The sequence below is a fragment of the Bombina bombina genome, chromosome 1 (genome assembly GCF_027579735.1).
Source record: "Bombina bombina isolate aBomBom1 chromosome 1, aBomBom1.pri, whole genome shotgun sequence".
In the NCBI taxonomy this organism is placed as follows: domain Eukaryota; kingdom Metazoa; phylum Chordata; class Amphibia; order Anura; family Bombinatoridae; genus Bombina; species Bombina bombina.
Genome location: NC_069499.1, coordinates 36,098,304 through 36,111,890, shown reverse-complemented (window position 1 = coordinate 36,111,890; position 13,587 = coordinate 36,098,304). Strand labels below are relative to the sequence as shown.

General features: G+C 42.5%; 1 protein-coding gene across 1 annotated transcript in view; it reads left to right on the top strand.

Moving 5' to 3' along the window:
- The window catches only part of PCNX4 (pecanex 4), a 269,881-nt gene extending 256,572 nt beyond the window's left edge, over positions 1-13,309 (top strand). The window contains exon 12 of the mRNA XM_053697302.1: positions 12,726-13,309. Within this exon, the coding sequence (XP_053553277.1) occupies positions 12,726-12,977 (252 nt within the window). The 3' untranslated portion in view covers positions 12,978-13,309. The remainder of the gene's footprint in view (positions 1-12,725) is intronic.
- Positions 13,310-13,587: the final 278 nt, after the last annotated feature.

The following is a 13,587-nucleotide window of genomic DNA, read 5'->3' as shown; positions in this document are numbered from 1 at the left end:
TAAGATAAAGATTCCTAGGATTCTTTCCTTTCTACAAGAAGGTTTGGATAAAGGATTATCTGCAAGTTCTCTAAAGGGACAGATTTCTGCTTTATCTGTCCTACTGCACAAACGACTGGCAGTTGTGCCAGATGTTCAAGCATTTGTTCAGGCTTTGGTTCGGATCAAGCCTGTTTACAGACCTTTGACTCCTCCCTGGAGTTGAAATCTAGTTCTTTCAGTTCTTCAAGGGGTTCCGTTTAAACCTTTACATTCCGTAGATATTAAGTTGTTATCTTGGAAAGTTTTGTTTTTGGTTGCTATTTCTTCTGCTAGAAGAGTTTCTGAGTTATCTGCTCTACAATGTACTCCACCCTATCTGGTGTTCCATTCAGATAAGGTTGTTTTGCGTACTAAGCCTGGTTTTCTACCAAAGGTTGTTTCCAACAAAAATATTAATCAAGAGATAGTTGTACCTTCTTTGTGTCCGAATCCAGTTTCATAGAAGGAACGTTTGCTACACAATTTAGATGTAGTCCGTGCTCTAAAATTCTACTTAGAAGCTACGAAAGACTTCAGACAAACTTCTTCTCTGTTTGTCGTCTATTCTGGTAAAAGGAGAGGTCAAAAAGCAACTTCTACCTCTCTTTCTTTTTGGCTTAAAAGCATCATCCGATTGGCTTATGAGACTGCCGGACGGCAGCCTCCTGAAAGAATCACAGCTCACTCCACTAGGGCTGTAGCTTCCACATGGGCCTTCAAGAACGAGGCTTCTGTTGATCAGATATGTAAGGCAGCGACTTGGTCTTCACTGCACACTTTTGCCAAATTTTACAAATTTGATACTTTTGCTTCTTCGGAGGCTATTTTTGGGAGAAAGGTTTTGCAAGCTGTGGTGCCTTCCGTTTAGGTGACCTGATTTGCTCCCTCCCTTCATCCGTGTCCTAAAGCTTTGGTATTGGTTCACACAAGTAAGGATGACGCCGTGGACCGGACACACCAATGTTGGAGAAAACAGAATTTATGCTTACCTGATGAATTACTTTCTCCAACGGTGTGTCCGGTCCACGGCCCGCCCTGGTTTTTTAATCAGGTCCGATGAATTATTTTCTCTAACTACAGTCACCACGACACCATATGGTTTCTCCTATTTTTTCCTCCTGTCCGTCGGTCGAATGACTGGGGTGGGCGGAGCCTGGGAGGGACTATATGGCCAGCTTTGCTGGGACTCTTTGCCATTTCCTGTTGGGGAAGAGATATTCCCACAAGTAAGGATGACGCCGTGGACCGGACACACCGTTGGAGAAAGTAATTTATCAGGTAAGCATAAATTCTGTTTTTTAAACAATTCACAGGTGAAGATACGAGGAAGTAGTCATGTTTTACATACATTGCACAACTGCAAGATATTCAGTCAATAGCTGGAATAAACAATGCAAGAGCTATTACAACGGATTGTGGTTGCCTATCTTTCACCTAAGAGTTTTACATTATAGGTTAACAAGTAACTAAAGTTAAACAAAAACACAAACCTTTCTCAAATGATGATACAAAAGAGTAATAGCGTGTTGCATAAATTGTAAAACAGAAGAGCATTCAGTGAGTGATGTAAAGGCGAAGGTGTTGTTGTCTAGGATTGTAGTTGTGTATCTCTCACTTGAGAATTCAATTAAATTGAAAAAAATGATTAAACTAAAGTGAACAGAACTTGGCTAACTAACGTTTCCTTGCTAGTATGGGATAATGTGCTAATTGGGAGCTACTCGCCAGAGGAATCCCCGAGGCGGCAGCATCAGAGTGGAAGCATCAAACCCGCCCAGCGGAATATACTTTGTCGCTAGCAAGAAAGGGTCCATTACAGTGCATTGTCATTTGTAAAGTCGAAGGTTGGGGTCTTGTTGAGTGTCACATGTTGTCGTGGGCCAGCGGTCTTTGAGTTGCTCAATCATAAGAACTGCTCGTAAAAGAGGATAGTAATTGTGTTTGTGTAGTGATGGGTAGATATGACAGGTAGGGGTCCCACTAAGTTAAAAATTATTTAATCCTGCGTTTAGTGTCCCTTTTGACGTCCGCTTGTTCCACGAGTAGCTGGGTATGAATCGATCGTATAAGGTTTGTCAAATGTGGAGGTTTGGGGGATACCCAATTTTTGAGTAAAAAACGGTCATGGGACGAGGAGTGGGTGTGGCCTATTAGGAAGAAGGCGTCGTGGATTGATAAGATTAGTCGGTTGTGGCAGACATTTGAAAGTCAGAATTGTGCTTTACACCAGGATTGGTCTGTCTTGGGGCAAGTCAAAAAAGGTGTGGGCAATAAATGAGCATTTAGGGCATTTGTCTATTGCGTCTGGGACCCACTTAGAGCATAATTTATGGGTAATGTAGCTTAAATAAATAAACTTAATATGCACTTATCTAGAGTGGAGCGAGTCGTTGGTTCTATGCTTGTACTGTAGTTAGTGTGTCTTCAGTGACGTCTATGTTTGTAATGTCTCTCCACCGTTAGTTTTTGCATGGTGCCTTTGTAGCAGTTATTAAGTTGTAAATGTAGGCGATAGTGGATTCCTTGTCTAGTTAAGGAACATATGGTGTCAATGTTGGTGCTAGTTTTATGATCAAGGCCTTCAGTTAGCAGTTTACGTGCGTAGTGTAAGCTTTGAAGGGGGTATTGTAAAACTGAAGTGGGGGGATGTGGCGATTGTTTCTATCCAGGTAAACAGAAATAAGGAACAAACGGCTAATTACAGTGCCATCTCTCAGACTGAAAAGGTTTTTTTTTTAAGCCACATATTTTATACACGTTTTTAACATGTCAAAAAACATAACTGAGATTAGGAATTCCCAACCCCAGCACTCGCTCACCACCATATAGATTGTTAGTTTATCACTTAAAAGCAGATATTTAATAGACTTTTTCAAGATTCGTTGTATTTGTTTGAAAACGATAAACAAATGTCCCTTTGATGAAAAGTAATGAAACTGAATACTTGGAATAACAAAAGTAGCTGATTCATTTATGCAGTTAAAGTCATAAATCTAAAGGCAGGAAAGTCGTTGAAATGTACACTTCAGTAATGGTTTAGCATCGTCCTTGTCAGTTGGCTGAACCTGTAGTTAAAGTCAAAATTAAACTTTCATGACTCAGACAGAGCACAACATTTTTTTTTTTTTTAATAGTATTTTTATTGAGGTGTTAAGGCGAAAAAAAACAAAAAAAACCATGGTACAGGTAAATAAAGACTTGGTTTCAAAAGCATAGGATTATCACTATACGATATACATATTAAGTTTCACAATGTTCAAATCACCCAAATATACAAATATAAGATAACCTCAGGTTTTCGATTTAAGGAGAGTCCCCTTGAAATATAGTATGAAGTCGTAAACAATGGCTTCCCTCTATGGTAAATAGACGCCTCTCTTGGACCTCCTGAAAAGAGTTTGAAACATAATAGGGAACTTTTAGGGGGTACAAAGAAAATAACAAAATGGGCCACTTTTGGACCCCAAATGCAAGCGGCTGGTTTGGGAAATAGCATATTTAATGACTATGGAAAGAATTTGATTGAACCCATAATAAGAAAATAACTATACTGATAACTGTTGTTATGCGAGACATATGTGCTTAAACAATATAAGTAGAATAACAAAATAAGTGTATGGGTGTATGGGTTAAGGAGATGTCCTAAATATTCATTTACAGCTTCATACAGCATAGGCACCCAGCAGCAAATGCATTTGCTGCTGGGTGCCTATGCTGTATGAAGCTGTAAAGGATAAATAAATGCTATAAAGCTTGAAAAACCTTTTTCCTTCAAATTATTGGTGCTGTGGACTTCAGTTGTTACTACATTACAGAGTGGCGTTTGCGGTAGCCCTCCATCACGTGCATCAGGTGTGTGCTGTCTGTCATATGTGAACTGCTAAATATTCCAACAGAGAACTAATTTGGTTAATGGCATAAGGAGTTATTTACTGTAATGGGGAAGGGATTCTTAAGAATACATATCTGTGATATAATAGGCAGTAGTTGCTGCTGCTGCGGAGGCGTTCAGTAGAGAGATTACAACCTAAACATTAGAGAGCTCACAGTGAGGTTTTCTAATTAGTCCCGTAGCAAGTTATTATATAAGGGGGCATATGGCTCATTACCGTAGCTAAGCATTGACGTGACTAATAGTCTATGAGTGCATTGACCCTGCAAATTCTCATCACTCCCAAATAGCATTCACGCTTTGTTAGAGAACTGACTCGTAAGAGCAATGCTGAGTCTAAGTGTAACTTACCGTCGCTAAAAATCTTAACTCCCTTTTAAGTGGCTATCTCACAATGACCTAAATTTATATATATATACGAACACAATAATTAACTAGCAAGCTTTGTCAGTAAACGTGAAGGAGGTTATGCGGACAGATATAGGAGGATATTTTTCATATTAAGTAAATACAAGAAGTCAAAGTAGGAGTTCCTGAGGGGAGGGTAACCGTGAGCAGGCTGTCTACTGTAGTGTTTACGGCTCCCACCTTTGTAGAAGTAAAATATCTAGCCGATTCCGGATCGACCTCTCGGGTCCAAAAGTCCCTGGTATCGTGTATAGTTCAACAGGCACAGACCTCCAGGATCCCAGTTAGGTAGCACTGAGATCAACAACTGATCATGCTGTGTAATGGGCAAGGATATAATTTCCTCAGCTCTTGCCATAGAGCGATCCTGACATAAAAGTCCTCCAGAGACATATTGCAATTCACTGCTGTCTTCATGTCTGTATAGCCTGACTGCTCCGTGTATGCAGGAGCACTGTACTTCTTTGTCGGTACTAGTAACTCAGCCGATCCCCCTCCAAGACAGACTCCCCTCTGTAGATAGATCCCAATGTATTGTTAATGAGTCGGTCCTCTCCACTTTTGTTTGGCCAGTCGATGGCGAAGGTGCATAGGAGACCGGTGATTGCAGGGGGTAAACAGAAAGATCCGTAGGTCCCGATGTAACAACGGGAGTACTCTGGGAGAATTCGCAGTTGCTCTGGAGCAGCTGAAGCGGTCGGGATTCCCATGCTGTACTAGGTGGGCTCGGGGAAAGCTGAGGCAAATGTCACTCCCGCTCCGAGATCTCCCCAGCTGGTTCCTCAGCCCTTTCTACAATACCTGGGGGTGTTGATTCCTCCGGGGGCATAAGTCCTCCTGACTCCAAGATCTGGCATAGCTGCCTCTCCAAGTCCTCAAAATGGTGCCTTATCAGATTCTGCATCTCCTGTTCCCATCTATCAACCGCTGCCATAGCCATCTGAACAGTAATCATCAGTATTCCCTTTTCTGCTATAGAAACTTGTACGGCTCTTGCAATTGTAAAGTTTGTTATCCAAATACTGGATATTGTAACCCCGGTGTACGGGGGGGGGGGGGTTAATGTGCGGCAGCCCCAGACCCACACATAATCCACACAGGGCTCGTTTATCCTTATTTATTGCTGCGTAGCTGTATAATGGATTCTAGGCCTGTGAGAAAGTCTGCAGCGTGGCTGACTCAAAGAGCATAGGCAAAACACAGTCCAATCCTCCGCTCTTAGAGTCTATCAAACCACAAGAACTTAATCCTGTTTATGAGTTTAGGATAGCATCAGTTTGCTGTAGGTAATTTGCCATAAATCTATAAAAACTCACAGAGCGTCACAAAGACGCGTCTAGCCGCTTTGAGTGTAGGCTCCGCCCCCCAGAGCACAACATTTTGAACAACTTTCCAATTCATTTCCATAATCTAAATGTGCACAATCTTTTTATGTGCACAGTTTATATGAGCATGTGCAAGATTCACAGGATATACATATATGCATTTTGTGATTGGTTGATGGCTGTCACATGAGGCATTAGTAAGGAAAATGTAGCTGACATTTGTAAGAAAATAAACTCAGTGCTTTTTATTATGTATTTACTGATTATGCTATTCTATTGTGTCTGGTGGTCCTTTAAACAGGAAGTATATAAGCTTCAATATTGTTCCTGCCTAGTCCTGATCCTATACAAATACATATATAAAATGTTTTGTGCTGCTTCTGGTTTGTAGTATTAGCTACTGTTTTAACTTAAAGGGACATGAAATCCATTTTTTTTTTATGATTCAGACTACAATTTCTCCAACATTGGTGTGTCCTGTCCACGGCGTCATCCTTACTTGTGGGAATATTCTCTTCCCCAACAGGAAATGGCAAAGAGCACAGCAAAAGCTGCCCATATAGCCCCTCCTCTGGCTCCGCCCCCCAGTCATTCTCTTTGCCACTCTGAACAAGTAGCATCTCCACGGAGATGGTGAAGAGTATGTGGTGTTAGTTGTAGTTTTTTATTCTTCTATCAAGAGTTTGTTATTTTAAAATAGTGCCGGTTTGTACTATTTAGTCTAAAACAGAAAAGGATGAAGAGTTCTGTTTAAAAGAGGAGTATGATTTTAGCAGCAGTAACTAAAATCAATTGCTGTTCCCACGCAGGACTGTTGAGCCCAGAGAACTTCAGTTGGGGGGAACAGTTTGCAGACTTTTTCTGCTCAAGGTATGACTGGTCCATTTTCTAACAAGACTTAGTAATACTAGAAGACTGTCATTTTCCCTCTTTGGGATCGGTAAGCCATTTTCTTAGACTCATAACAGAATGAAGGCTTATTAATGGACTATATACTGGTTGACACTATTGTGGGCTAAATCGATTGCTTTATTCAATATTTATATATGTTTTGAAGTGTTTTTAAAACTTGAGAATAATTGGTAACGTTTTTAAGCGCCAGGCAGTCGTTTAGACACCTTTCCCAGTCAGGAAGGGCCTTTCACTATAGTAGGCAGAGCCTCATTTTCGCGCCTTAATTGCGCAGTTTCTTTTGGATGCAGTGCATGCAGCTTCATGTGAGAGGGTCTGGTGGCCATTAAAAACGTTCCTGGAAGGCTTATTTCGGTGGCGAATAACCCCCAAGGACAGGTGAAGCTGCAGCAAACGCTGCGGCTGGGACTGTAGTGGGTTTAAAATTGTGAATTGATAAAACAGCTCCGGTTTCCTCATTTAAGGGGCTACAAACTTGAAAATTGGGGTGCAATACTTTTAAAGCATTAAGACACTAGGGTGCAAATTTGGTAAGAATCGGATATTTCCTTCATAGTTTTTCACACATGCAGAAATAAAGTGTGCTCTGTTTAACATTTAAAGAGACAGTAACAGTTTTGTTTAAAAACGGTTTTATTGCATTAATAGCCTGTATAAGCCTGTCTAACATGTCTGTACCTTCAGATAGAACATGTTCTGTATGTATGGAGGCCAAGGTGGTCCCCCCTTTAAATGTATGTGATAATTGTGCCATGGCGTCCAGACAAAGTAAGGACAGTACTGTCACATTTAATAAGGTTGCCCAAGATGATTCCTCAAATGAAGGTAGTGGGGGTAGTTCACCATCCTCTCCTTCAGTGTCAACTCCAGTTTTGCCCGCGCAGGCGACACCTAGTACATCTAGCGCGCCAATGCTTGTTACTATGCAACAATTAACGGCAGTAATGGATAATTCTATAGCTAATATTTTATCCAAAATGCCAGCATTTCAAAAAAATTGCTCAGTTTTAAATACAGTAGAGCAAGAGTGCACTGACGATAATTTATCCGTCATACCCTCACACCAGTCAGAATTGGCAGTGAGGGAGGGTTTGTCGGAGGGAGAAATTTCTGATTCAGGAAGAGTTTCTCAACAGGCAGAACCTGATGTTGTGACGTTTAAGTTAGAGCATCTCCGCGCCTTACTTAAGGAGGTACTAACTACTCTGGATGATTGTGACTCTTTGGTCATTCCAGAAAAATTGTGCAAAATGGACAAATTCCTAGAGGTCCCTGTGCACCCTGATGCCTTTCCGATACCTAAAAGGGTGGCGGACATAGTGACTAAGGAGTGGGAGAAACCAGGCATACCTTTTGTCCCACCTCCTATATTTAAGAAAATGTTCCCCATGGTCGACCCAAGGAAGGACGCATGGCAAACAGTCCCTAAGGTTGAGGGGGCAGTTTCTACGCTAGCCAAACGCACGACTATTCCCATTGAGGACAATTGTGCTTTCAAAGATCCTATGGATAAAAAATTGGAGGGTTTGCTTAAAAAGATTTTTGTTCAGCAAGGTTTCCTCCTCCAACCAATTTCGTGCATTATTCCTGTGACTACGGCGGCGTGCTTTTGGTTCGATGAACTAGAAAAGTCGCTCAATAAAGAGACTCCATATGAGGAAGTCATGGACAGAATTCACGCACTTAAGTTAGCTAATTCCTTTATTTTAGATGCCACTTTGCAATTGGCAAGGTTAGCGGCGAAAAATTCAGGGTTTGCAATTGTGGCGCGCAGAGCGCTCTGGCTAAAATCTTGGTCGGCGGATGTATCTTCCAAGACAAAATTGCTTAATATTCCTTTCAAAGGTAAGACCCTTTTTGGGCCAGAATTGAAGGAGATTATTTCAGACATCACTGGGGGAAAGGGCCATGCCCTCCCACAGGATAGGCCTTTCAAGGCTAAGAATAAGTCCAATTTTCGTTCCTTTTGTAACTTCAGGAACGGACCGTCTCCTAACTCTGCAGCCTCTAGACAAGAGGGTAACGCTTCCCAGGCTAAGCCAGCTTGGAAACCAATGCAAGGCTGGAACAAGGGTAAACAGGCCAAGAAGCCTGCTGCTGCTACCAAGACAGCATGAAGGGGTAGCCCCCGATCCGGGACCGGATCTAGTAGGGGGCAGACTTTCTCTCTTTGCTCAGGCTTGGGCAAGAGATGTTCCGGATCCCTGGGCACTAGAAATAGTCTCTCAGGGTTATCTTCTAGAATTCAAGGAACTTCCCCCAAGGGGAAGGTTCCACATGTCTCGCTTATCTTCAGACCAGATAAAGAGACAGGCATTCTTACATTGCGTAGGAGACCTATTAAAGATGGGAGTGATACACCCAGTTCCAACAGCGGAACAAGGTCAGGGGTTTTACTCAAACCTGTTTGTAGTTCCCAAAAAAGAGGGAACTTTCAGACCAATTCTGGATTTAAAAATTCTAAACAAATTCCTCAGGGTTCCATCATTCAAAATGGAAACCATTCGAACGATTTTACCTACAATCCAGGAGGGTCAATACATGACAACCGTGGATTTAAAGGATGCGTACCTACATATTCCTATCCACAAAGATCATCATCAGTTCCTAAGGTTCGCCTTTCTGGACAAACATTACCAGTTCGTGACTCTTCCGTTCGGTTTAGCCACTGCTCCCAGAATCTTCACAAAGGTGCTAGGGTCCCTTCTAGCGGTTCTAAGACCGAGGGGCATTGCAGTGGCACCTTACCTAGACGACATTCTAATCCAAGCGTCGTCTCTTTCCAGATCAAAGGCTCATACAGACATTGTATTAGCCTTCCTCAGGTCTCACGGGTGGAAGGTAAACGTGGAAAAGAGTTCCCTGTCCCCGTCTACAAGAGTTCCCTTTCTGGGAACAATAATAGATTCTGTAGAAATGAAGATCTTTCTGACAGAGGTCAGAAAATTAAAGCTTCTAAAGGCGTGTCAAGTTCTTCATTCTATTCCTCAGCCTTCCATAGCTCAGTGCATGGAAGTAATAGGTCTAATGGTGGCAGCAATGGACGTGGTTCCTTTTGCTCGAATTCATCTAAGACCATTGCAACTGTGCATGCTCAGACAGTGGAATGGGGATTATGCAGACTTGTCTCCCCAGATTCAAGTAGACCAGTTAACCAGAGACCCACTCCGTTGGTGGTTGACTCAGGATCACCTGTCTCAGGGAATGAGTTTCCGCAGACCAGAGTGCGTCATTGTCACGACCGACGCCAGTCTATTAGGCTGGGGCGCGGTCTGGGACTCCCTGAAAGCTCAGGGTCTATGGTCTCGGGAAGAGTCTCTTCTCCCGATAAACATCCTGGAACTGAGAGCGATATTCAATGCGCTCCGGGCTTGGCCTCAACTAGCGAAGGCCGGATTCATAAGATTCCAGTCGGACAACATGACGACTGTAGCTTACATCAACCATCAGGGAGGAACAAAGAGTTCCTTGCGATGATAGAGGTATCCAAGATCATCAAATGGGCGGAGGATCACTCCTGCCATCTATCTGCAATTAAACATCCCAGGAGTAGACAACTGGGAGGCGGATTATTTGAGTCGTCAGACTTTCCATCCGGGGGAGTGGGAACTCCACCCGGAGGTCTTTGCCCAGTTAACTCAATTATGGGGCATTCCAGACATGGATCTGATGGCGTCTCGTCAGAACTTCAAGGTTCCTTGCTACGGGTCCAGATCCAGGGATCCCAAGGCGACTCTAGTGGATGCATTAGTGGCGCCTTGGTCGTTCAACCTAGCTTATGTGTTTCCACCGTTTCCTCTCCTTCCCAGGCTCGTAGCCAGGATCAAACAGGAGAAGGCCTCGGTGATTCTGATAGCTCCTGCGTGGCCACGCAGGACTTGGTATGCAGACCTGGTGAATATGTCATCGGCTCCACCATGGAATCTACCTTTGAGACAGGATCTTCTAGTGCAAGGTCCATTCGAACATCCAAATCTAGTTTCTCTGCAGCTGACTGCTTGGAAATTGAACGCTTGATTTTATCCAAGCGTGGGTTTTCGAATTCAGTGATAGATACTCTGGTCCAAGCCAGAAAACCTGTGACTAGAAAGATTTACCATAAAATATGGAAAAAAATATATCTGTTGGTGTGAATCCAAAGGATTCTCCTGGAGTAAAATTAAAATTCCTAAGATTCTTTCCTTTCTCCAAGAGGGTTTGGATAAAGGGTTGTCAGCGAGTTCTCTAAAAGGACAGATTTCTGCTTTATCTGTTTTGTTACACAAACGCCTGGCAGCGGTGCCAGATGTACAAGCTTTTGTACAGGCTTTGGTTAGAATCAAGCCTGTTTACAGACCCATGACTCCTCCTTGGAGTCTAAATTTAGTTCTTTCAGTTCTTCAAGGGGTTCCGTTTGAACCTTTACATTCCATAGATATCAAGTTACTATCTTGGAAAGTTCTGTTTTTGGTTGCTATTTCTTCTGCTAGAAGAGTTTCTGAATTATCTGCTTTGCAGTGTGATCCACCCTATCTGGTGTTCCATTCAGATAAGGTCGTTTTGCGTACCAAACCTGGTTTTCTTCCAAAAGTAGTTTCCAACAAGAATATTAACCAGGAAATAGTTGTTCCTTCTCTGTGTCCGAATCCAGTTTCAAAGAAGGAACGTTTGTTACACAATTTAGATGTGGTCCGTGCTTTAAAGTTCTATTTAGAAGCAACAAAGGATTTCAGACAAACTTCATCTTTGTTTGTCGTTTACTCTGGTAAGAGGAGAGGACAAAAAGCTACTGCTACCTCTTTTTCTTTCTGGCTGAAAAGCATCATCCGATTGGCTTATGAGACTGCCGGACGGCAGCCTCCTGAACGAATCACAGCTCACTCTACTAGGGCTGTGGCTTCCACATGGGCCTTCAAGAACGAGGCTTCTGTTGATCAGATATGTAAGGCAGCGACTTGGTCTTCTCTGCACACTTTTGCCAAATTTTACAAATTTGATACTTATGCTTCTTCGGAGGCTATTTTTGGGAGAAGGGTTTTGCAAGCCGTGGTGCCTTCCGTTTAGGTAACCTGATTTGCTCCCTCCCTTCATCCGTGTCCTAAAGCTTTGGTATTGGTTCCCACAAGTAAGGATGACGCCGTGGACCGGACACACCAATGTTGGAGAAAACAGAATTTATGCTTACCTGATAAATTTCTTTCTCCAACGGTGTGTCCGGTCCACGGCCCGCCCTGGTTTTTTAATCAGGTTTGAAAAATTTCTTTCTCTATACACTACAGTCACCACGGCACCCTATAGTTTCTCCTTTTTTTTCTCCTAACAGTCGGTCGAATGACTGGGGGGCGGAGCCAGAGGAGGGGCTATATGGGCAGCTTTTGCTGTGCTCTTTGCCATTTCCTGTTGGGGAAGAGAATATTCCCACAAGTAAGGATGACGCCGTGGACCGGACACACCGTTGGAGAAAGAAATTTATCAGGTAAGCATAAATTCTGTTTTTTTACAACTTTCCAATTTACTTCTATCTGAGATGTTTCATTCTCGTGGTATCCTTTGTTGAAGAAGCAGCAATGCTCTACTGGCAGCTAGCTGAGCACATTGGGGAGCCAATAACAAGAGATATACATGTGCAGCCACCAATTAGCAACTCCTGAGCCTACCTAGGTATGCTTTTTGACAAAGGATATCAAAAGAACAAAACAATATAGAAAATAGAATTAAATTGGAAAGTTGTTTAAAATTGTTGCTCTATCTGAATCGTGGAATTAAAAAATGTGTGCTTTTGTCCCTTTTTAAGTTTAAACAGCAGCACTGAATACATTGTTACCATTTAGGAAGTACAGACTTGCCATACTTTCTCAATGCCTGGGGGAGGGACCTTGGTGATAGTAAAGTGTTAGTAGCCCCTCCTACACACACACTTTTTTTCATTCCTTTATTGAAGTGGGCAGTATAGCCAATGGGAAGCCGCACCGCTTGGTCTATTGCTGGCAGTGTAAGCGCACTCCTGAGCCTTGCAAAACAAATGGCCTAGCAAATGAATTAAAGAGACATTTCATGAGTTTTATGCTTGTTTAGCTAATACAGGAGAGCCTATTACATCTGTAGAAATACATCCTTAATAAAATAAGCTGTGGCTGACCAAGATGTATGCACTTTGTATTGTTCTAACCTACTTTATTCTGTCTTAGGGGGTCTACACTGGAAGAGTCCTCACCCTTCAGGAGCAATTGGTACAAATAGGCAAGTTAAACGCAGAAGCAGTTCGTGGCCAGTGGGCGAATCTGTCATGGGAGCTGTTGTATGCCACAAACGATGACGAGGAGCGCTACAGCATTCAGGCACATCCTGTGCTCCTGCGGAACCTAACGGTGCAAGCTGCTGACCCTCCCCTTGGATACCCGATTTATTCTTCTACACCCATCCACGTGCCTTTGTATTAACCCGGTTACACTTTTCTATACTGTGCTCTCTGCATGTCAGGTCGCGGCACTAGATGCCACTGTTGGACTTGGTGTTCCTTCATATTTTGTGTTTTTTATCTTACTTGCCTGTTTATTTTATAATTATCTGCATGTAAATATTCCTTCCCAAATATTTGCTCTTCACGTTACCTCTAGACAAGTGCACCGAGTTGCATTTACATGAATACTATAGCAATTTGACAAGTTACTTGTTTTCCTTGTAAATATGTACACTTACAAAACCTGTAACATTTGTGCAAAATGTGTATAGTCGGATTTTTGTTAATAAAATAATTTTTGATTCTAGTAAATTTAATGTTTGTCTTAAATTTATTTTCTGTGCGTTGGGCTGGAGTTTAACTTCCTCGTAGGTGAATAGCAGGATTTAGTGAAACACTGTCAATCAGAAGCATATTTACAGGAGTTTCATTTAAATGTAGGTATTTTTCTCCAACATAGGTGTGTCCGGTCCACGGCGTCATCCTTACTTGTGGGATATTCTCTTCCCCAACAGGAAATGGCAAAGAGCCCAGCAAAGCTGGTCACATGATCCCTCCTAGGCTCCGCCTACCCCAGTCATTCTCTTTGC